The sequence below is a fragment of the Schistocerca gregaria genome, chromosome X (assembly GCF_023897955.1).
Source record: "Schistocerca gregaria isolate iqSchGreg1 chromosome X, iqSchGreg1.2, whole genome shotgun sequence".
NCBI classification, from domain to species: Eukaryota; Metazoa; Arthropoda; class Insecta; order Orthoptera; family Acrididae; genus Schistocerca; species Schistocerca gregaria.
This window is the reverse complement of record NC_064931.1, coordinates 815,018,269-815,043,277: the sequence shown is the minus strand read 5'-3', so window position 1 is coordinate 815,043,277 and position 25,009 is coordinate 815,018,269. Positions and strand designations below refer to the sequence as shown.

At 40.0% G+C, this 25,009-nt stretch overlaps 1 protein-coding gene across 1 annotated transcript in view; it reads right to left on the bottom strand.

Moving 5' to 3' along the window:
• Window positions 1-25,009, bottom strand: part of LOC126299100 (alkaline phosphatase-like) — a 233,252-nt gene that overhangs the window by 24,841 nt on the left and 183,402 nt on the right. The window contains exons 3-5 of the mRNA XM_049990774.1: window positions 24,291-24,483; window positions 24,036-24,199; window positions 1,247-1,460 (exon numbers count right to left, since the gene is read on the bottom strand). Of these exons, the coding sequence (XP_049846731.1) occupies window positions 1,247-1,460; window positions 24,036-24,199; window positions 24,291-24,483 (571 nt within the window). The remainder of the gene's footprint in view (window positions 1-1,246; window positions 1,461-24,035; window positions 24,200-24,290; window positions 24,484-25,009) is intronic.

Genomic DNA, 25,009 nt, shown 5'->3' with positions numbered 1-25,009 from the left:
TTAATTCTTGCCACACAATTACATTCTAATTCACTGTTTGTTGTAACTGAGTGAGTGAGTTAGTTTTACTGATATGTCTCCTCCAGGAACAATCTCTTTATAGTGCTGTGGTGATACATTTTATATCATGAACTATCTTCAATGATGACACTTCTCTGGCCGTTAATGGTAATGTCACTGTTCTCCCATGCAGATAACAGCAATCACTAAAACAATCATTTCATGCAATTAGCAATGTAATATAAAATGCCCTTTTGAAAAAGCTTTGTTGTTTAAATGTTGCGTATTTGACAAACTGATTAATGGTAGAGCCATAAACATTCCTCTCTTAAAAAATGTGTTTTACTATTTCATAGAGAATGACAGAGAGAAGGTAGTATAGGTGTGTTTCATAGTGATATATTTGTAATGTTTTCACACATAACACGAAATTTATCTAAAACCCTCAATCATAATGTGCAGTGAAGATTACATAATTTATCATGTTGATTCATTTCTACATGTGGAATAAATAAAAGTAAGTCAGAGTTTAGTGTGTCACTAACATTAATGTAATTAGAGCATAATTGTTAGTTTGGGCTTGACATAGATGGGGGACACAAACTGGATATGATAACCCTGTGACAGGACGAGTAGGATTTGCTGAGTGAGTGGATTTCACAGGTCTCACACCTGGATCTTCCATGGGAGCGGGGGTGGCACAGTGATGGACAAGGATGTTGTGTAGGTTGGGTAGGTTGTGGAATAACACTTTATGAGAAGTGAGGAGGAGCACTGGTAGGATGTCCCTCATTTCCAAGTATGATGATAGATACTTGAAGCCCTGGTAAATGACACTGTCCAATTGCTAGAGTCTGAGATTGAGATGATACTATGATATTGTGTGATGAGGAGGTTTTTTTCTGTTGCAACTGGTTCTTGAGAGGTGATGGGCAGATTACAGGTGTGTGAGGATATGATGTAGGGAATTTGTTTGGTGATTAGGATAGGGTGTCTTGACCTTGGGTCCAGATCAGGAAGATATTGTTATGAATTTGAATCGCACAAAGGGAAAGGGGTTTTGGGACACTAGGAAGGTTTTAACTAGATGGCCCATAAACTGATTAGCAGATAAGGGCTGGTCTCTGTGGTCTTATTGAACAGAATTCTGCAAACATTTAAAATAATTCCTCTAATAAAATTATTATATCTCACAACATAAACAGTAACTGCAACATTTGAAACAGAGTACTTAAACTGATGATACCTAACACATAATCTGTCTCAGAAATATCAAGGTTTCTCAAATCAGTTACATTCCGAAGCACACTATAGGTAGCATTTCTAGAGATTTTGTCCAATTTCCAGTCTTCTATGAGATTACGTCCATCTTGTCGATAGCATGCCCATGTGTCTATAGGATCTCCTGGGAGTGTTGAAGCATTTGACACTAGAGTTTGATATCCACCACCCATTATTACCTGCAGCAGAAAATGTCAATTTTTAAGATAAATACACATGAATTCTGAGGACAAATAGCCTGTCACAATGTATCTTCAAGAAATGTTCCACAAGCAGTTTAAGACACAGATGTAATCTGAAACATGTTCAGAGTAAGAGTGGCATATGGTGATATCTTATGAGTGTGTGAGTTTAAGAGACTAGTGCTATATACAAAAATTCATAAAAACATGAGTACTTAAAAGTCTGACCCCACAAGTAGTTGATTATTGTAGGATTTACCCACTTCATTTTGAAAGTCCTATTTCTATACTATGTAAAGAACTTCTAACTTTTATAATTACTACTAAACATTTTGTGCCATAATCATGCAAATTTTAGAAAACAAACTTTTCACAAATACAATATTATTGTTTCATAGCCAAATTTTTCAGTGTCAAAAAATGTAGTTGGTTAGTTATTGTTGCAAGTTCCATATATTATTTTGAACGATAGATCGTAATGATGTGAAATGAGTCATTTTACATTCACATCACAAATTAATTTGTACGTATAGTTACATTCTGAACATTTCAAAGTATTTTTAATTTTTTAATTACAAAAAGAAAAAAAAAGATACTGAGATGTGAGTTTTACACATTACAGAACTTGAAATTTTTTTACAGACTAGAAAGTGTTCTCAAGCAGAAACTTTCTATTTCTTTTAACTTTGCTGTCTGTCAGACATTTTATATTGCTGTGTAAGTAATCAAAAATTTTTGTTACAGATTTCTGCACCTCTTATTGGGCTAAAGACAACTTAAATGTGGAGTAATGAATGTCATTTTTGCTTCTGGTACTGTAATTATGTACATTGTGCTTTCAAACAGTCTACGGGTGTACTGCTGGTCCATAACGTCCAACGGGCACATTATTTCGGTGATCAGACATGTTGCCATCATCAGGTGTGCTGACGAACTGAACTCCTGAGGGTGGGCGGCTGTATTAAATCCCTTCCCCTTGCAACATGTTCTCTCCGCGGTTCGTGCCTGCATGTCAGTGGTCGCTGAGATGCTGGTGTCGGCATCTGTGGTGTCGTTGGTGTAACTGCCTCGTCCACCGTAGTCACCCGTTCATTTCCTTTGCTGAGAGTCTTTTTACTTAGACTCAGTGATGGTTCCCATGCCCTGCTGAGGTTGTAGCCGCAATCATGATTCATGAGTGCATCCCTGTTATAAATTTCGATAGCCTCTCTTACGACGCTGTCCCAGTATTTAGGCGTCTGTGCCAACACCCTGGTTCGTTGGGAGTCCATTTCGTGATTTTCAGGCAAACAGTGCTCTGTGACCGCCAACTTGTTGGGTTACCCAAGTCGGGTGTGCCTCTGATGTTCTCGGCAATGATATTTGATGGTGCGCACTATCTGTTCAATATAAGTCTTCCCACATTGAAACTGAATCTGGTATATGCCGACCTTCTGCAAACTGAGATTGTATTTGACACTTCCCAATAATGCTCGTGTTTTATTCGATGGGCAAAAGACAGTTCCTACTCGGTGTTTCCTCAATATTTGTCCTATTTCCCCTGATAGTGCGCCAGTATATGGTATATAGGCATTGGCTACCTCTTTCTCCATGACTTCTTCTGTCTCCACATGCAGTACTGTAGAGGTGGGGCGGAGAGAGCGTCTGATCTGTCATTCCGAGTACCCGTTTTTCCGGAATACAGTTTTGATGTGTTCCAGCTTTTGGGGCAGACTCTCTGCGTCAGAGATGGTGCACGCCCTGTGCTCCAGTGTTTTTAGTACCCTATTCCTCTGCACTGGGTGGTGGCAGCTATTCACGTGCAAATACAGGCCACTGTGCATTTTCTTCCTGCATACCCCGTGGCCCAGGGTGCCATCCACCCTTCTTTTGACCATGACGTGCAGGAATGGTAATCTTCCTTCTGCTTCAGTCTCCATAGTGAATTTGATGTTGGGATGTATGGAGTTCAGGTATGTAAGGATGTCCAGGAGCTTGTCCCTTCGATGAGGCCAGATCACGAACGTGTCATCCACATAACATAGAAAACAAATACGTTTCCATTTGGATGACGCCAAAGCTTCCTCCTCGAAGCACTCCATATAGAAATTCATGACCACAGGCGAGAGTGGGCTACCCCTTGTGACTCCTTTTGTTTGTTCATAGTATTCTCCATTACAGAGAAAAAACGTGGGGGTCAGAATGTGCTTGAAAAGGTTGGTCGTCTTCTCGTCAAATTTCTGTGAAATGGGCAACTGGCTCTCGAAAGCCGGCCAGAGTGGCTGACGGTTCTAGGTGCTACAGTCTGGAGCCGAGCAACTGCTATGGTCACGGGATCGAATCCTGCCTCGGGCATGGATGTGTGTGATGTCCTTAGGTTGGTTAGGTTCAATTAGTTCTAAGTTCTAGGTGACTGATGACCTCAGAAGTTAAGTTGCATAGTTCTCAGAGCCATTTGAACAATTTGGCTCTCGAAGAGGCACCCTAGTGAATAATGAAACAACGTCAAAACTCACCAGGATATCTCAGTCTTTCATGTTGAAGTTGCAGAGACGTTTTACAACATCCACAGAATTACGAACATGATGAGAGTATTTACCCTCATAAGGGCTTAGTAATTCTGCCAGGTATTTGGCCAGCAAATATGTAGGTGCCCTAATGTTGCTGACAATTGGGCGTAATGGTACCCCTTCTTTGTGGACTTTAGATAGTCCATAAAGTCTTGGCAGTACAGGTCCTTGAGGTGTCAATTTCTTGGCGACACCCTCTGCTAAATCTGCGTCCTTGAGAAGAGCTCTAGTCTTGTTCTCCACCTTCTTTGTGGGATCAATGTTGGTCTTCCTGAAAGATTCATCATTTAGCAGGCTCTGCATCTTCTCAATGTAGTCCTTATGGGAAAGAACAACTGTGACATCGCCTTTGCCAGCCGGTAAGACAACAATCTCAGGGCTTTGTCTCAGGTCTCGAATGGCTGCCCTCTCTCTGCTGGTAATATTCGACTTGATTGGTGTAGTTCTCGTCAGAGCACGGCAGGTTTCCCGGCATACTACTTCAGCTGCTTCAGGTGGTAGTCGCGCAGCAACCTGTTCAACTGCACTGACAATGTCTGCTACTGGTGTGAACCTAGGCGTGGGAGCAAAATTAATTCCCTTCTCCAGAACAGACACTGCCCACAGTCTCCCCCTCCACCCCCCCCCCCCCCCCCCCCCAGCCAGCTCAATGGTCTTCTTATGTGCAGAATCATCGGTCACCCAGGCAGCACCATCAATCCAGTCCCAGGTCCTGGAATTAAAATGATTGGCTAGTTGTAGATGTAGTTTAAGTAGTTCCTGAGAGTTGTACTCAAGGCTGTGTCTGGTAAAGTGTACCCTCTCACAAAACAAGGTGAGGCTAGCACGCTTCATAATTCTCTTAGCTGCTGCAGAATCGATGTGATGCGTGACCTTAGCAAAGTTTGGCACAACCTTATTGGCACCACATCTCTTCAGAAAAGCAAGAGCACTCAGTAGCCGGCTCCTTTGATGGCACATCTTGTTGAATTTCTTCATGCTGCGATACATCTCCTCCCCGTAGAGGAATATGATGAGGTTCTTCAGTTTGTCCAGGCATATTTCTTGCTCGAACAGTCAATGGGTGTACTGCTGCTCCATAGTGTACAATGGGCACAATATTTTGGTGTTCAGGCATGTTGCCATCATCAGGTGCACTGACGAACTGAGCTCCTGAGGGCGGGAGGCCGTATTAAATCCCCTCCCCCCACGAGGCGTTCTCTCCGTGGTACATGCCCATGTGTCAGCGGTCGCTGAGATGCTGGCGTTGGCATCTGTGGTGGCATCAGTGTAATTGCCTCATCCACCTAGTTGCCTGTTCATTTCCTTTGCTGAGCGTCTTTTTAATTAGTCTCAGTGATGGTTCGCATGCCCTGCTGAGGTTGTAGCTGCAATCACGGTTGATGAGTGTATCCCTGTTATGAATTTCGATAGCCTCTCTTACGATGCTGTCCCAGCATTTAGACATCTGTGCCAAGACCCTGGTCTGTTGGGAGTCAATTTCGTGATTTTCGGACAAACAGTGCTCTGTGACCGCCAACTTGTTGGGGTACCCAAGTCGAGTGTGCCTCTGATGTTCCCGGCAATGATCTTCAATGGTGCGCTCTGTCTGTCCAATATGTCTTCGCACACTGACACTGAATGTGGTATATGCCGACCTTCTGCAAACTGAGATTGTATTTAACACTTCCCAATAATGCTCGTGTTTTATTTGGTGGGCAAAAGACAGTTTCTACTCAGTGTTTCCTCAATATTCGTCCTATTTTCCCTGATAGTGCGCCAGTATATGGTATATATGCATTGGCTATAGGTTTCTCTGTGACTTCTTCTGTCTCCACACGCTGTACTGTAGAGGTGGGGCAGATCTGCCATTTCGAGTACCCGTTTTCCCGGAATAGAGTTTTGATGTGTTCCAGCTTTTGGGGCAGACTCTCTGCATCAGAGATGGTGTGCACCCTGTGCACCAGTGTTTTTAGCACCCCATTCCTCTGCGCAGGGTGGTGGCACCTATCCTCTCAGCAAAGGAAACGAATGGGTGACTAGGTCGTACAAGGCAATTACACAGACACCACCACAGACGCTGATGCCGCTGACACGCAGGTGCAGACTGCAGAGATAATGCTTCATGAGGGGAGGGGATTTAATACATCCGCCTGCCCTCAGGAGCTCAGATTGTCAGCACACATGAGGATGGCGACATGTCTGATTGCTGAAGTATTGCGCCCATTGGACACTATGCACCATCAGTACACCCGTTGACTGTTTGAGCTAGAAATACGCCAGGAGAACCTGAAGAATCACATGTACATTATTGTTCCTTTTGAACTGTAGTGCATTATTTACAACAGACCTTATGAGCCCATAAATATTCTGTGAAGGAGAAGTCAGAATGCCCAACTCAGGCACTATGGACAATGTCACAGTCAGTCACCACCAAACTAAGGTAGAGTTCACACAGTAAATTCATCTATTTTTTCTAATTTTTGATTTAGTGTGAATGAATCTTTCAGTTGTATTTACAGGTCTAACTTTATTTTCTATGCTTTTTAATGCTACAATGCACCATCTTAAGGGCTCTGTGATAAACCAGGTAGTTGATTTTGGTGCTACAGTGCCCCATCTTCAGGTCTCTACATGATAAAAAAAGGTAGCCATGTAGATAGCCACCATAATACACTCTAATAGAGGAGACAACCAAATCTGTATGCAGGCTGATGAATCCCCTCTTTCCGGCTTCGGGTACAGACAGTGCCAGCACACCTTGCTGATGTGCCATCACGGTCAGTTTCATAAGCAGGAAGGAAGAAATTCATCACTTCATATATCATACTAACTTTTCTACTGTAGAGTTTCTGTCAGGGCTTCCGAGTGTACTGAGAGACCTTTGGTGTATAATTACCTGGCAGCAATGCTAAACTGCAGGCTTTGTCTGGGGTGAAGGCATGAGGATCTCTACTGCTCACCATGTGAATAAATGGTAACAAAGACCAACAGCATATTACATTCATAGTCCTGACATAGGAGAAGAGGAACAGATGGGGGAGCTCTTCCATGAGTTGTGAAAGAGCCTCTTTGTTACATTGACATTAGTGGTAGGTGTAGAATGCATGTAGTTATCCTACAGCTATTTTGCACAATGTGCGTCAATACCTTTAAAATATGCCTATTAGTGACATTGATCTTTCTCATGGAGGAAGTTTCAGTTCCTCAATATGTTTCTGGAACCCATTTAGGTTCCACTGTAGTGGAACTATTTTGCCAGTGAGGTCTGCCTATATCTGACTTTTTGCTTGCTGATGAGGTTGCAAACATATGACAGCTCAGGTTTTCTGAGAAGTAACCAACTGAGTCTGACTGGTGGACTTTGTACTTCATTACTTCAGTTGATGGGTCCCCCTCAGCCTAACCAGACTGGAGGAGTGCCAGATGATCTGATGACTTTTGATCTGCTTTTCAGTAAGTTATCTCCTTCACTCCTAAATTATTCACATGCAACTCCTTTGTTTTTGCATATGATACTCACTTTGTGACCTCTTTCTCCTGTAGTTTATGTCCTTTTAAAACAGCAAACAGTTTTACATTATTTGTGCTGGATCATCAGAGCAACTGATGCAGAATTCCAGGAGAAAATACATGAGTGTATGCTGCATCCCCACATTTTTTCGCAGATTACTTGCAAGTATCACATTGCCTAACAATGGACCTGAATCATATTACCACATTTTTAGATGCAGGAAACCTTCCTTAATGTATGCCATTAAGTTTAGTGATTTGAAAACTATAGTAATGTCAGAAATTTTTCAAGCCCATCAGAATTTAGCTCAATGATGATTCTTACACCAGTTTATCTCATTTGACTACTTCTTTTTGCAGTTATTTTATGTCAGTATTCATGGTATCCTACTAAGGAACAAGACCTTTACTTGAGTTGCAGGAATTATGGTTTCCAACTACAACTGCATATTCTCCCAAGGCATTTCTGAAGCCATTCTGCTTGTTTCTCAATTGTTGTTCCAGTAGGCAGTGCTCCATTTTGAAGTTTTATTGCATATATTAAGTATATTATGACTGATTCTGAGGTCTTCTGGACATGTAAAGGTAACACCTTGTTGAACATCCTTTCTCCCATTTTAAACATAGTAAATTCTCTTTAATAAAGTTGTACCCCTTACTGTTGACACATTTGATTGCTATGGAGATTAACATATGAAGTATACGAAAGTGATTCTATGGAAGTTTCAGTCAGTAATTCACATGGCCCAAAGTAAACTTTTGTTGTTGTGAAAAGTGATTGAGGATATAAAAGCCAATCCAGACAGAATCAGCACTCAAGTGAAAACTTCTTAATCTGGATACACTTAGTGGTTCATGTAGTGTCTGCAAGAAAGCTACCAAACTGACCGCTCAGGAATGCTAACTGGAAACCACACAGCCAACTTGCTGTGACAGCATCCTGAATGTGTGGGCCACTTTATGAATTTGATCTGTAATGCAAATGATCCATTAATTTTACAGTCTTTGGGTATGCTACATATACAGCCTGTTTCCTGGTGGAGTTGGGAGTGCTGCTCAGAACCCAGAGGCAGACACATACCTCTGAAAACAGTCAAATGAATGACGAATACAGATAACCCCACAGTCTTCCACCTCACAAGAGCAAAGGCAGGACAAAATAGTGAAAGGAGTAAGAAGGAAGAGTTTCTAATGAATAATACTGATTTGAGCCAGCCACTGTGGCCGAGCGGTTCTAGGCGCTTCAGTCTGGAACCGCACGACCACTACGGTCGCAGGTTCAAATCCTGCCTCGGACATGGATGTGTGTGAAGTGCTTAGGTTAGTCAGTTTTAGGTAGTTCTAAGTTCCAGGTGACTGATGACCTCAGATGTTAGATCCCATAGCGCTCAGAGCCATTTGAACTGATGTGAACTGACTCTGAGAAACCATCAGAAAACTTCTTGTAAAATAGTTGGCCACCTACAATAGCTGTATTGGAGAGATATCACTGAACAGCAGCTGGAAATATGGACGACACAATAGCCCAGTCTGCTCCTACAGCCAGCATACCATCATCCTTATGTGATTATAGAGAGGGTTGGGCTAGATTTTAGGTCAAATAATGCTCAACTTTAAAACATGGGAGCTAGATCTTATATTGAGTGAGATTTGTAACACTGTGCCTGGTTATGACCAAGTCCTATGCACCATGTAGAAGCAACCTGACATCATATCTTTTAGAGATATATAATACAATTTGGCAGACTGAAAAATATCTCATCCCATAGAGGGAGGTAATTCTGAGCCCTCCCCTTCGTCTAGGAAAGGACAAAAAGTGCATCAGTAGTTACAGAAGTGTCATCTTAACTAACTGTCCAGAAATAAAGAACTGGGATCTGAGTTTCTTTCTTTGCTATTCGTGTTCTGAAATGTAAAATTATGCACTTCACATAATATAAAAAATGTTGTATCCTATGGCTGCAGTATCAATGGCTCACAATTGGAATCAGTCCATGAATGTACCCAGGATCTGGGGAATGGAAAAAAGGGGAGTGGGACTGATATTAGTTTCTTGGTAAATAGGGAAAAATATTGAGAACTCATAACAAACCATTTTGGGTACACTTGCCTAATCAACATTCATGACACATTTTGCCTTTCTTCAAACTGATACTGAAGTAATATGTATGTTTTTTGTAGCAGGACAAGATGTGAGTTCAGCTTATGAAGATCGGGTTTTTGAAGGGTGGGAGGGGAGGGGGGAACTCAGCTGCCTCCCCGCCCCCTCCCCCACCTGGTATGCCCAAGAAACAATCAACTGATACAACTGACTGTGTGCAACAATTTGTGGGGATTTGAAATGAACTGATCACACATGATCAGTTGTATGAATAATAGATGACATACTGGGAAAATGCAGTCAGTATACAAAGGAGATTGCATAAAAAATATTTGTCCAGTCCATCCATGAATATCACACAAATGTGTAAGACCTGTGCCAAATGGAGATAAAAGGAGATAGTTTCATGTATTATGGATTTTTTTGTATGATTAATTATAATGATGTGGAACACATCATTTTATATTTACAGGACACATTTATTTGTAAATATGGTTACCTGCTGACAATTTACTAGTTTATTTTTTTAAACTTTTTTCGTTCACCTTTGCTCTAGAATGCTCGTGTTCTGCTGCACTGATTTGTACCATTCTGGTGTTCTTGTTGAAGTTTAATTTTTTCTATTAGCCCAATATTTACTCATTTTCCTGTTGAATTCTATCTTCCATTCCTCAGACCATTTCCTGGTCTTATTGGAGTTAACTTTTGTAAGGAATGTTAGGAAACATCTGCTTTCAATAGCTAAATGGTGGTCACCTCTGTTGGTTATTAAGTCTTGTCTCATATGAAGCAGGCATCAGTGAGGTTTTTTTTTGTTGTTGGTAGAGTTCACTATTAGGTTTGTACCATCCCCTCCCAACTAGTAAGACCCCTGGTCCCACTACTTTTCACAGGAATTTCTTTTATTGTAATTAGAGGATTATTATTGGAGTCTTCTTGATTAGGGATAAGCACTCTGATAAATAGAGGACTAACAGTGTGACTAGTGTGTCATAGTTGGATATTCTTTTATACATGTTTTGAGGCATCCATTCTTCTGCAAACATAGTATACCCTATCTACACTCCTGGAAAATGAAAAATGAACATATTGACGCAAGTGAATAAGACCCACCATACTTGCACTGGACACTATATAAGAGCGGTGCATGCGATGATCAAATGCACAGCTCTGTGGACACACCAGGAACTGCGTTATTGGCCTGGAATGTTGTCAGATGCTCAGCAGTTGGTCGCTGCCAGAGACAGCATTAGCCAGTTTGTCATAGCATACAGAACTCTACCTGTGTCCGCAACACTGTTAGCATGCCACTACAGCATGTACGCGAATCGTTCGTTCAACTGACTGAGTCTGAGCGAGGGCTTATAGTGGGCCTGTGGGTGGCCTGGTGGACGTACCGCAGATTGCGCAACACGTGGCATGAGGTCTCCACAGTGCATCGATGTTGTTGCCAGTGGTCAGTAGAAGGTGCGCATGCCCATCCACCTGAGTCCGGAAAGCACTGACACACAAATGCACACCAAGACCGTCACTTCCTACAAAGTGCCATACTGGAACGTACCATCACCTGACAACTTAGGGACACCATTGTTCCAGGGGTACCAGCAAGAACCAACCACAGCCGTCTCCATGAAGCAGGGCTATGGCCTGCATACTGTGAGGGCATATTCCACTCATGCCTCAACATCGTTTAGCCAGCCTCCAGGCGTCACGGTGAGGGGAGCAATATCCTACGCTGGTCGTACTTTGCTTGTGATTGTCGAGGAAACATTGAACAGTGCACGGTACATTCAGACCGTCACCCAACCCATCATGCTACCGTTCATGGACCAGCAAGGTTATGTGGTTTTACAACAGGAAAATGCATGTCCACATGTATCCCGTGCCACCCAATGCACTCTTGAAGGTGTACGTGAACTACCCTGGCCAGCACGATCCCTGGATCTGTCCCTCACTGAGCATATTTGGGACCAGATGAAACGTCATCTTGTGTGGACTGCACATCCGGCAGGAAATCTGGCCCACCTGAGGCACCAGGTGGAAACTGCGTGGCACGCCATTCCGCAAGACTACAATCAGCACCTCTATGATCGTCTCCATGGGAGAATTGCAACCTGCATTGCTGCAATAGGAAGGTATAATCTGTGCTAGTGCTGACAGTGTGCATGCTCTGTTAACAGTACTCACATGCATATGGCTCTGTCTGTACGAATGTGTGTTATATATGCCTTTAAGAATGGGTCAATAAAATTTCCCCCTGCTGGGCAATGAATTCATGGTGTTCATTTTTCATTTTCCAGAAGTGTACTTAGATGTTTTAAAATACAGATGTAAATTACAATTCCTACTCATCACCTTTTATAGATTACAAAAATGGAAATTCTTCCATGGAATAGAAAGAGTTGTCAATGAGAAACTTTTTCAGTTTGCTTTCAAATTTAACTTATATCTCTGTCAGACATTTTATATCTTTGGGTAAGAAATCCAAATTTTTGTAATAGCATTATGCACCGCTTTTTGTATTAAAGACAACCCTAATATGGAAGAATGCCACACTAGTGTCTGTTGGACTACTGCAGAGGCCAATAAATTATGTTACAAGTCCTGCATCAACAGTTGGCAAACATACTATGAAAGGATGCCCTCAGAACTCAGTTTCCAGTCCCCACTTCTGGGACGCTAACTTAGTACCAATTCTGGATAGATTAACAATTTAGAGTTGTTGGTAGTTTTATCATATGCTCATGACGTGTTACTTTTAGTGCATATCAGGCGTGAGATTTGCTAGAAAATAACTGTAGCAAACTCTTTGGAATTGTGCATGAATGGCACTAGCAGATGGAAATTAAAAGTTGACAAATTTTTTACTTAAAGGAAGACTTATTGGGAACCCACCAATTACAGTAAATCAGAAAGATAATGCCAAAGCATACCACCAACAGGTATTTAGGCAAGCTACTGGATGAACACTGGACGTTCAAGGTCCACATAGAATTTGTAACAAGAAAAGGAAGTTGTATAATGAATAAAATCATCAATATGGGATACAGTAGGCTTTGTTTGCCCTTGAATGTAATTAGACTGTACCATGAGACTATATTAACTGCAACTGTGGGCTATAATGCTTGTGTTTTAGGAGGAGGGGGAAGGGGGGGAGGTTGGACCAACCAATTACAGTAAATCAGAAAGATAATGCCAAAACATACCACCAACAGGTATTTAGGGAAGCTGCTGGATGAACACTGGACGTTCAAGGTCCACATAGAATTTGTAACAAGAAAAGGAAGTTGTATAATGAATAAAAACATCAATATGGGATACAGTAGGCTTTGTTTGCCCTTGAATGTAATTAGACTGTACCATGAGACTATATTAACTGCAACTGTGGGCTATAATGCTTGTGTTTTAGGGAGAGGGGGGAGGGGGGGAGGTTGGACCTGGGTGTATGGTGAATTTTAATATTTTGGGAGATGAATGTAGGAATCCAATCTACTGGGATCTATTTTACTGGTAGATCAGTCTGTTGGGCAGCTCCCCATCTTAAATAAATGAAGGCTGTGCAAAGCACAGTTAGTCGCTAGAGCACTAGGTGTCATGACACGGTCATCATTGCCCTTCCAAATATTGTTTAAAGTGATGTATTAACTGCCACCCAGAGATTCACCCATCTTGGGTGGGTATTAACTGGTTCAGGGAATGGATCAGGTATGGATTCCACATATAGTTCAGAAAAGTTCAGTTCTGCTTAGAGAGCATCTTTAGTGGCTTGCTCAACCAGTACAGTTGCAGCTGTGCTATGCTCACATGAGTAACTCTTGTCATCATGACTGGTAAATGGAAAGTTGGCCCTGCTATGACGCGTGCTGCACCGTTAACTGGTAACCCACTATCATTCAGTTCCAACAACCACAACCCCGTGAGCCTTCCTTGCTCATAGCAACTCACTACTGCTACTACACTGTAATATACAGAATAAATCCAATGCAGACATTCTTGCTGGAAATATGGCCTAGGTTCCACAATATCCATCATACAATGCTGACCCCCTGTCTGCCCATGAAAAACTGTACTGTACATGTGTTTAAGCTCATCTGGATCACACACGCTGGATATACTGTAACTTTCCCCCTCTGGCATTGTCATGGCTCTTTCTCTGTTATCAATCCATGACTGTCTCCTCCTTCAGACATCAGCAACACACCACCTGTTCTCACCTGCACAAATTTTCCTATGGTTCCTAATGTCACCAAGTAGGAGTGTATGGTGTAGCACTTAAAATTTACATGTCTTCCAAACACCAGTATCTTAACCAACAACTTAGTGATGTGGCACAGTTGTTAGGGCACTGGACTCACATTGAGGAGGACGACAGTTCAAATCAATGTTCAGCCATCCTGATTTAGGTTTTTCATGGTTTATCTAAATCACTTCAGGGATATTCTGGGATGGTTCCTTTGAAAGGGCATAGCCAATTTCCTTCCCCATCCTCCCCTAATCCTAAGGGACCAATGACCTTTCTGTTTCTTCCCCTCCCCCAAATCAACCAACCAACCAACCAACACACTGTTGTCACCAGCACATAACCCCAAACAACACATATAATCATGCCTGATTCATTCTCACTTCCCACTAAGAAGTTTGCTGCCACTGGCCAGAACCATTCACAAAAGTAAAACTAAAGAATCCCTATTCTGATACAAAATTCATGCAGTTACTTTTAACATACTACTCCCAGTGTCCTGCACATAATATTCTAAATGAACATTAATAAACACAATAAAAATACATATGCTAATTCCTTGATTACAATGTGCATTTGGTACTTCTTGCAAGGGATGACTCACACTTTCCTGTGTACCCTTCTGCTTCTTCCATCCTGCTTTTTCCTCTTCTTCCACTCTGTACTTAAAAATATTACATTTTCACCTTGCAAACTGTTTTTGTAGAATGGAATCAGAACATGGGGGAACTTGTATATATGTAAAAGAAAATGTAGGTTATAAGAGTATAACATTTGTTTGCAAACTTGGTTGTGAAAGAGACTTAGAAATCTCAGCTGTAGAATTAATGTCTGAAAACACTATTATTTTATGTGTGTATAGATCTCCTGTTAGCAACATAAGTGTCTTTTTCAAAAAAATCAACCTTGCTTTCGGCAAACTTAAGACAACTGGGAAAACAGTGGTACTATGTGGTGATTTTAATATTGACTTTCTGAGCCATAGCCCTCACAGGGAAACATTTTTAAATATTATAAAAGCCTACAATCTTTGTCTTACTGTTAGCTCTCCAACACATGTAACTAAAACTAGTGTCACTCTCCTTGATCAGGTATGTGTAAACACAGACAAGTCTACATCAGAAAACTTTGATACCGGCTATAGTGACCACCTTTCGCAATTACTGACCATACCTGTAAATCACATTTCGACAAGTATAGAAAATGTTATCCATAAAAGGATTTATAGTGGGAAAAATATTGAATGCTTCCAGTACCTAATCAGTGAACAATCTTGGAGAGAAGTATATGATACCTCTAATACTAACGAAAAGATGGAACATTTTCAAGCATAATTTTGACTTAGCTTTTCCACAAAGGTAAGTTATTTCCAAGAGCACAGATAGATTAAGAAACTGGATTACACCAGGCATCAGAGTATCTTGTAAAAGGAAGCGGGAACTATTTCTGCAGTCTAAAACTAACAGCAGTCCAGAATTTATTAATTATTTCAAAAAATACAAGCTAGTTTTGTAACGCATCATAAAGGAGGCAAAAATTAAAGAAAATGACAAATATATTCTGAAGTCATCCAGTAAAACTAAGTCCATGTGCAAAGCAGTGCAGGATCTTATTGGGAAGAAGACAACTCACAGAAATATTGTGACATCACATCATGGCAAGAATGTTACTGACCCTAGGGAAGTTGCAAATAGTTTGAATTCTTACTATGCAACTGTTGCTGGGAAATTAGTGAAGGAAAAATTTGGAAATCTACCTAATACAACATGGAAAGAACTTTCATCTATTGAAATAAACAATATATCCATGTTTCTCAGTCCAGTAAGCCCAACAGAGCTCCTAAATACCATTAATTCACTGAAGAGTAAGTATTCAACTGGTATTGATGATATTCCAGATTATATTATAAAAACAACAGCAAGACAAATACTTTCACCTTTATTGGACATATGCAATTCATCCTTATCACGTGGTGTCTTCCCTCAGCAACTGAAAATGGCAAAAGTAATACCCCTATATAAAAAAGGTGACCATCAATGTATGGGTAACTGTAGGCCTGTGTCTCTATTGTCAGGGTTTTCGAAAATTATTGGAAAAATGTTCCTTTCAAAACTAATTACATTCTTTGACAAGAATAATATTATTTCTGGAGGTCAACATGGCTTCAGACCACAGAAATCAATTGAAACTGCCACTTTCAATCTGATAAACCATGTCTTAAATGCAGTGGACAACCACAGAAATATCTCAGGTTTATTCTTGGACCTAACAAACGCTTTTGATGTGATTGATCATTCTATACTCCTGAGGAAGCTTGAATGGTATGGTGTAAGAGGTGTGCCAAATCAGTGGATCAAATCATATTTGGAATATCGCTCTCAGGTAACTGAAATTAAGTACACAGAAGGAAATGAACTCCAGGTACACGTTTCAGAACCATGTGGATTAACTCATGGTGTTCCACAGGGCTCCATTTTAGGTCCCTTTCTCTTTTTGGTCTACATTAATGATTTCCCATCACACGTTAGGGATTCTGAACCACTACTGTTTGCAGATGAGACCAGTCTATTGATTGAAGGGAATAATGAAGAAAATCTTACTGCATCTGCAAAAGATATTACAAAAGGGGTGTCTGAATGGTTTACCAGAAACAGGCTAATAGTTAATCCCCAAAAAACGGTACTCATGAATTTCCACATTGATCAAAATAAAAATCCGGCCCAACCAGTAATATGTATAGATAACCAAAACATTCTGTCAATGAAACTAAATTTCTTGGGATTCATATCCAGGAAAATATTAAATGGAACATTCATATCACAGCCCTAAATTCAAAACTAGCAAAAATGAGCTATGTGGTAAGAATTCTCTGCAACAGTACTAGTGCAGAAACAGTTAGGGCTGTATACTTTGCTCGTATACATTCAATACTGAAATATGGCATCATTTTCTGGGGAAATGTACATCAGGCCATAACAGTTTTCAGGAAACAAAAGGCAATTATAAGAATAATGAAACAAGTGAGCAGCAGAAAATCATGCAAACCTTTCTTTAAAGATCTGAAGATCCTACCCCTTCCCTGCATTTATATACTGGAAGTCATCACGCATGTCAAAAAAAGTATACTGAGAAAAGAAAACCTTTTTCCTCAAAACAAAAGTGTCCGTGATTACAGTACCAGGTCAGACAGTGACATACATGTCAATCATTGTAACACCACATCATGCCAAAAAGGTGTATATCATGCAGGAACAAAACTTTACAACAGATCACCAAGACATATAAAAATTCTTACTGAACTACAAAGCTTTAAGAAGTCTGTGACATCCTACCTTCTGAAAAACTGCTACTATTTACTCTCGCAGTGTCTTATGCAAGAAAAAATTTAATTTGTATCTTTAATTGTAGAAATAAGTTATAAATATACAGTATTTCAAATTTTGTAATTATTAACTGTATAGATCCAATTTGTCATAAAAATTTATAAAATTTATGTTTGACATTTGAAAATCCAATAGCTAAAAAGGTTTTCTGTCCAATATCCTGTGTACAATATATGTACTTAAAAAGAGAATTATATGGACAAATAAATAAATAAAAATACTATCCCTGGGATCGACTCCAGAGCACCTCTGTATGGTTGTAGCTGTCCAACACACACTATTTTCAACCTTGTCAGCAACTTTAGCTCACTGTTAATGGTGATGTGGTTTCTATAACTTGATAAGGACCTTAGCACCTTATCACAATTTTTTTTCATGTTGCCTTTCAGTGTATAAGGGCTAGACAACATCACCCACTACCAACTCCATACTGCAGTAAGCTTCCCATGCATTTGTATGCTTCCTCATGTCTCTCCAATGCAGTGGTGCCCACCCTCTGTACTCCCTTCCATACCTCTCTCATTGTTCACATTAATTCACCGGCTGTCTCTCTGTCCTTGCTTCTTTTTACCTTAATCATACAAAATTATGATGGAATTCTTCTTCCATACACCACTTCTTATGGTGACAACACTACTGGTGTGGACCTTTGAACTGTATGCACACACTACAAACAAAAGAGATATGTCCCAGTCATTCACATAGTAACTCAGCACCCTCCCAATCATCCAATGCAGTCATTCCAAACTTTCATTTGACTGAGGATGAAGTGGACTAGTTCTTGATATCTTCACACATAATAAATGATATAATATCTTCATCAAGCCCAACATGAAGTTTGGACCCTGATCTGTAATCATCGTTTCTGGTACTGCAGACTTCTGTATCCACCTATTGACCATCATCTGTAACTGTCTGCTGATTCAGCATGTACTACCTAGACATACTGAGAGAAATGATCAATAATTGTCAGCACAAAACAATTCCCCACTGGAGACCAGTTGAATGGTCCTAACACATCTAACCCAACCCAATCATCTGAAACAGTTTTGAAGCTTCTGGTAGTCTCTGTAATGGTACTCACAATACAAGTCGAAGTTCTGTGCACACTGTAGACAATTCTTCACATAATGATCCACATCTCTTGTACTTCCTTTCAACCGATACTTCTCTGCTACCCTTTGGTCCATTGCTCTGCATTCTCCATGACCAGACAACACATGATCGTTCACTTCCCTTAGAACTTCTTCCTCCAGCTTAGCCTATACTGCTACTCATGATCCTAGCCTTGTTACCTTGCACAGCAGACTGTCACATATCCTGAACTTCTGTTAAATCCTATATTGCTTGCAGTTGCTTTCAGTGACTGCTTGCCATTCCTCAAAGCACTGACCCAGTACTTGTACCACTGCTGCTTTCCTGCTTAATCTGTCTGAATTTCCATCTTTCTTTCCTGGAACATGAACAACTTCTTAGTCAAATTCAACAAGTGTTAATGCCCATCTCTTTAGTCTGCTGGATGGCCCTTCAATCCTAATAACTATTTCAAAACAGCATGATTAGTCACAACATTAAACTACTTCTCATAAAGGTGACATTCAAAGTAAGTCACTCCATATATGGGGCTAAGCAATTCCCTCTATGTGATCGAATAGTTTCTCTCAAGACTGTTAAGTTATTTCAGTGCAAAAACAGCAGGGTATTCCTCACGATTGATCTGACTCAAAACACACCTAAGACCATGATTAGATGTGTTGCAGGTGAATATAAACTCTCTCTGGAAATCAAGCAACATCAACAATGGACTCAACATCAAAAATCTCTTCAGCTCTTCAAATATTCCCTGACATTACTCCATCCACACAAATTTTGTATTATTTCCCCATAATTGCATGGGTGCGTGTGCTAGATCAGTGAACCCCCCTCACAAACTTCCTATAATAGTTCAAGAGTCCCAAAAATCGCTGTAGTGTTTTACTCATCTTTGGCACTGGAAAATCGTGTATTGCCCTTACCAGTCTTGGATCTGTTCTCATCCCATCTTTGTTAGCCATGTGCCCTAAGTAGCTTGTTTCCTATAACACAAAATGACACTTCTCCACTAAACATCAGGTGTGCAGCCTACAACCTCTTCAGTACTTCTCTCAAAGGTTGTCTATGTTCTTCCATGTCCCTTGAGAACACAGTTATATTGTGCAGGTAATGGCAATATTCAGCCTCTCTAACACACCATCCAACAAATGCTGAAACAATGCAGGAGCAGTCTTCAGCCTGAACAGTACCCTGTGATACTGGTAATGACTCCAGAGTAACAAGAAAGTAGTCTTTAGTCAATCTTCTGGAACCACCTCCAACTAATTGTATCCACTTCTCAAATCCATGGTAGAGAAGTGCCAGCACTGCCCTAAGTTACCAATGGTGTCTGTGATGTTGAGTATGGGGCATGCATCCATTACAGCCTACTACTAAGATGGCATAATCACTGCAAAATCTGTATTTCTTGGAACTGTCCATAAACTTTTTGGCACAGTCACAACTCCTGCTCCACTTGGAGTATTACTCTCTTCTGTTGCCCCATCAACCAACTGTTGGTTAATAAAATACTCCAGAATCTATTCCACATACTGTGGTATTTTGTACAGTTTGCAGTACATCAGTGCTCCACACCCTGTCAGAATTCTGTGTTGCGTAACAGGAATTGCAGGTAAAACAAATCCTCAAATTCTACCAATAACTTCTTCATCTGAGTTATCTCTACTCCCTTTACATGCTCCACCTTGTTATGTGATGCTATCTTATTGGTGACCTGTGGCTGTTTATGGCTTACACCTTCCATACAGCAATCCTCCTCCTCTGGAATGCCCAATCTCACTACGAACATCCTCTTGTCAACTTTACTACTTCGGCACCAAAATTGTCAATATTGACAAGTACTACCTTCCAGCCATCCTTATTCCATATGCATACAATACTCCTTTTAATCAAACAGCTCACTGAATCTAATACATCATTCTCTTCCAGCAGTTCTATTATGCTTAACATATCAACTGTTTAAGTCTGGCTCCATACTGTATGCACCTTACGACAGCTTCCCCTAGCTAGAATGTCTTCCCACTACACTCCATGAGATGCTGCCAAAGGTCAATTATGGTATGATCATGCTATGGCCCTCACATGAGGCACTACTTTCACACACTGCTTAAAACTGACTTCCTCTACCCAGAGATTTACTTTCACTGACCCCAATTGCCTTATATCATTATCCCCACCCCAGAAGATGTATAATGTGGTGGGTTCCATCACTTCTGACCCAGCAGGTCTCTACTGGCTACTGTCAGCTGTGCCCCTGCATCTAATAAAAACATATACCTCCTTCCCTTCCACACACTATTCACATACCGCCTCTGCATATGTAATTGTTTCATCTAATTTCAATGGGAATACTCTTCAGCAGACTTTGGGTTCCCTCTCGCATTTAATTTTGTAAATTAGAGTGAAAGCTGCTAGTTTGAAATAAGCTGCTGATTCCTGAGTTATATTAAATAACTGTTATTTGTTTGCTATTGATATCTTAATACTTACTTCTTGTATTTTCAGAAAAATAGTTACATAAATCTGTAAACAATGAATTATCTTTACGGTACCTTACTACTTGCCATGCTGATGTACAATGAACACTTCCACCAGGAACAGATTTATTAGAAACGTTTTCCCAGTGATGCCTGGTCATCCCAGTAAATAATTCCACCTTTGTTGTTGTTGTTGATCCAGCCCATGATAATGCTGAAAATTTCCTTCTGCTTGTCATTGAGGAGTGGTTTGTTGTGGGCAATGTATTGAAGTAGTTCATTGATGTTGCTCTTTTCCTTTGTAATTTTGAAGCTTAACACACTGATAGCACCTCTACATGGTGTTTGCATCCTAAGTTGTACTAAGGTCTGGTTGCTTGTTGCTAAACATTTATCTTCTACGTGAATGAGTGTTTCACTGAAGGTGTCATTATTGAATTCAATGGTCAGTTCAAGATGAACTTTTCAGATTTGGTAAAATATGTCATCACTCATACTCTCTTTGAAGAAGTCCCATAGATTTTTTTGGATTGAACAGGCTACATGTTGTTACAATAAGGGTGAATAAGTCTGTCATTTGCACAACTGAGGCTGTGAGTGAGGCTTCTTCTAATGTTAATTCCCAGTGGCTGCCGTTCTACAGTAGTCTTAAGCATTGTCATGCTTCGCTGTACATCTGACATAGGTAAGCATCAACAGTCTTGAGATCTGTGAAACTTGTTGGTCCCTGTATTTCGAGTGGTGACATCTCGAGACAGAAACATCCAGCATTGTTCGGATGTATGGTGTATTCTCGGCCTAGTGTGTCAGTTTCCATGATTCCTGAATGATCTTCTACAGGAATTCATTGTTTTCAGTGTTGAAAGATTTTTCTTGTTATGTTTCACATATAATAGGCAGGGATGTCAACATATAGTAATTTTTTAGTGAATGAACCTATTTGGCACAATTGGTAAAAAGCTGTTAATGTTGTGTTCATAGTAATTTTTGAGTGAATGAACCCATTTGGCACAATTGGTAAAAAGCTGTTAATGTCATGTTCTGAGGTGGTTCACTCACAATTTTTCTGGCAGTGTCTTTTGTGAAGTAAACTCTCTATCCATTCTCTAAGTGTACTGCTAGTCCATTTTCCAAATGTACTGCTAGATGTTGCACAGCTGGTTTGCATTCACGCATACGAAAACTGAACTCTGCCATGCAGCTTAGGTACTGTTGATGTATCTCCCTGTTTGATACATGAGGATATTGTCATTCCTGTTTTGTTGTTCACTGTCTTTGGCTAAATCAAATACTGCCATGTCACTGCCATCTTTCACATACTTACGGACATATTTGAGGGATTTCACTGAAGTTCAGTATTCTAAGTTTATGTGTACTTGGAACATTTTCAAAAGTAGTGTGTTATAAGGTACTATCCTCTGATTATCTATTTCCAGTTGATTACTGCCACATGTTCATCTTTTTGCTGTGAAGCCACCATTTTTGGGTGACCGTCTTCTGTACTTGGGATAGCTGTCAACTCTGGTTTGTGTCTCGTCCATGTATGGTATTGCGCTTTTTTAAATATTTTTTTATGTACATTTTCCATTGCTCACACATGGTAAATTGTGGTTCGGTGGCACTGGGAATACAGTAGAAATCACTGGGATGAAATTAATACTGCTTTAATTGTACTGAATAAGAGAAAAAATATTTCAACTTTCACTGCAGGCTTTCCCTGGATATAAAGTAACACTGCAGTAATTACTTGGAGATATGGAAAGCATTCCTAGTTTTAAGAGAGGCATTACAGCCCCCCCCCCCCCAACCCCACAACATGAATCTGTTTAATTTCCCTAAGATAAATGTTATTTAAAGTATTGTGAAGGATAACTTTCAGTTTAATGTTGCAAAATTATATACATAATGATACCTGTACCTGGCATTCTATCACTAGCAACTGATAAGGCAGTTAGTTACTTCCATATAGAGAAAGGACAGTTGTGTTTGGTTGGCACCTATTTACCATCTATCCATATTCTCCTTATGGTGCACACATCACTAGATGTAATTTGATTCACGATTTCCTCAGACATTTCAATAGATAAGATTAAAAACAACAGTACAGCAACAACTGTCATTGATTTGCCAATGCAAGATGTGCTTCTGAAGTTGTTTGATTTGCCCTGACTGCATCCAGGAACTATTTCTTAACTTTCTTCCACATTCCAGTGTCCACAGTTCCTTTTATCTTACTGAGCAGGTATATCTTCGACTTCCTTTTGGGAACTGCTCTTTCAAGTTGGGTCACTAAAATGCAAATCATTAACCTTCAACAAAACACCATTTTGATTAGAAATGCTTATCATTTAGCAAAGAGATGCATTTTCACCCTTTTGAATTGATGATGAGTCCAATATAACAAAGTCTCATAAGGCATCTTGGTTCCTCAATTCATGTGTTGACCTCCATTTCTGAGCTATTATCACTAAAGGTGTTTTCTTCTCTGACATAGTGGAGCATAATTTATTAATACAAATTTTCATTTACCTACATTCATTTCATTTTTTGTATAATGAAGTGTGGCTTGAGATGGAGACAGAATGCATCCATTTATGTGGTATTCTACACAGTTGCTGTTTTAATCATGATAATGTTGGGCTTTGTTTGTGGCCATATACAAGGCCCCATTTTATTGACATTTCACCTATCTGCCTGCAGATTTTCTCTATAAAGAGTCATGAGAACAGAAATGAAATTAGATACAATTTTTTCTGTGGTAGTTCATATGAGGATGTACGTGTTTCACTTACAAGGCTTCTATACTTTGTGGAGCCAGTTTACAAACTGCAAAGGCTTTCTATAGTTATGCAGTTGTGTGGTTTCTGCCTGCTGGAACAGCTGTGTCTCTTTAAGCTTTAGGTTATCAGTAACAGGTACTTTACAATACCATGATTGTAAACATTAACAAAATAGAATAATAACTATGACCAGTCAATTATGAAATATTTTTTTATTTTCATAAACTAGATTTCAAGTCTTTCCAAACTCACCTTTTGATGCGGCATTCAGAAGTTACATATTTATGTTTGTAGCATAATGCTGGGTACTGGTTTGATATGCCCACCTGTTATCATCAGTTTTCATTGGGTATTGGCCAGGGAATTAATTTCAACTTCTTTCACATTTTCTGCTTGTCATGTAACAATCTAACACCTTTGCAGTGTGAAATTACTAAACTAAACCTCTTGCAGCTAACCTTAATATTTTTCCCAGGTTCATCTTCCACAAGCTGTCGTGCTATGTCTTTGCAGTGACTTGCTGATGCTGGCATCTTGCTTTCACATTCCCAGTCCCTGCTGGCAGTGTGAGCATAGAGAGCACTTGGTGTTGCATGTGTTACTCTGGTTGTAGTAACAAAGCCTATAGTGGCAGAAAAGCAAATATTCTATCTGCTTTTGAATAATGATGCAGATCAGTCATTTGGCATATCTTCCATCTAAATAACACAAACCTGTATCTTTCCCAGCATCTTGTGCCCATTTCAGAACAGAATGCAGCCAGCGAGTCTTGTCCAGTGATGCAGCACAATCAGTATAGTTTACATGTTGATCAACGCCAACTACTTTAAAATTGGTCTTTACACCACTGAAGAGAGCTGTTGCAGTGCTCGCAGAGTCTGGCACCATTCTATCAGCATTATAAGTCTAAAAACAAAAACACAGTAATAGGAGATGTTAATATGCAATTAATGAATGAACATTTCCACTAAATAGTAATATACCATATTTTGGAGAAGTTCATATTTGTACCTAACCATTTACAAAAGTTTTAATTTTATGAAATAAACTTCATGGCTGCTTCAATGGATGATTTCAACATTGTAGAAAAGTATTACTAATTTAATACGTAAGTCACTAGATCAGCAGTAAATGAGACACATTAAAGGCATTCTTCACTGTAACTGCAGAAATTGCCAAACTACTGACAACAGTGTTAAGTGATTTGATGTCACTACAAACAGTGAAGGAAAAAACTCTAATTACATATTGAGGATTACCAATCCAGAGGTTGGGTCACTTGTGCCAACTCTATCCAGTGACAATTATAAAGATGACATTGCTAACGCCCATGGATCTGGGAGTCTACAAGCAATGCCACCTAGAGACCAAGACCTTAAACCTGTCACATACTTTGGGAGAGAACAGATGTATCATGTGGACAGTTGTTAAA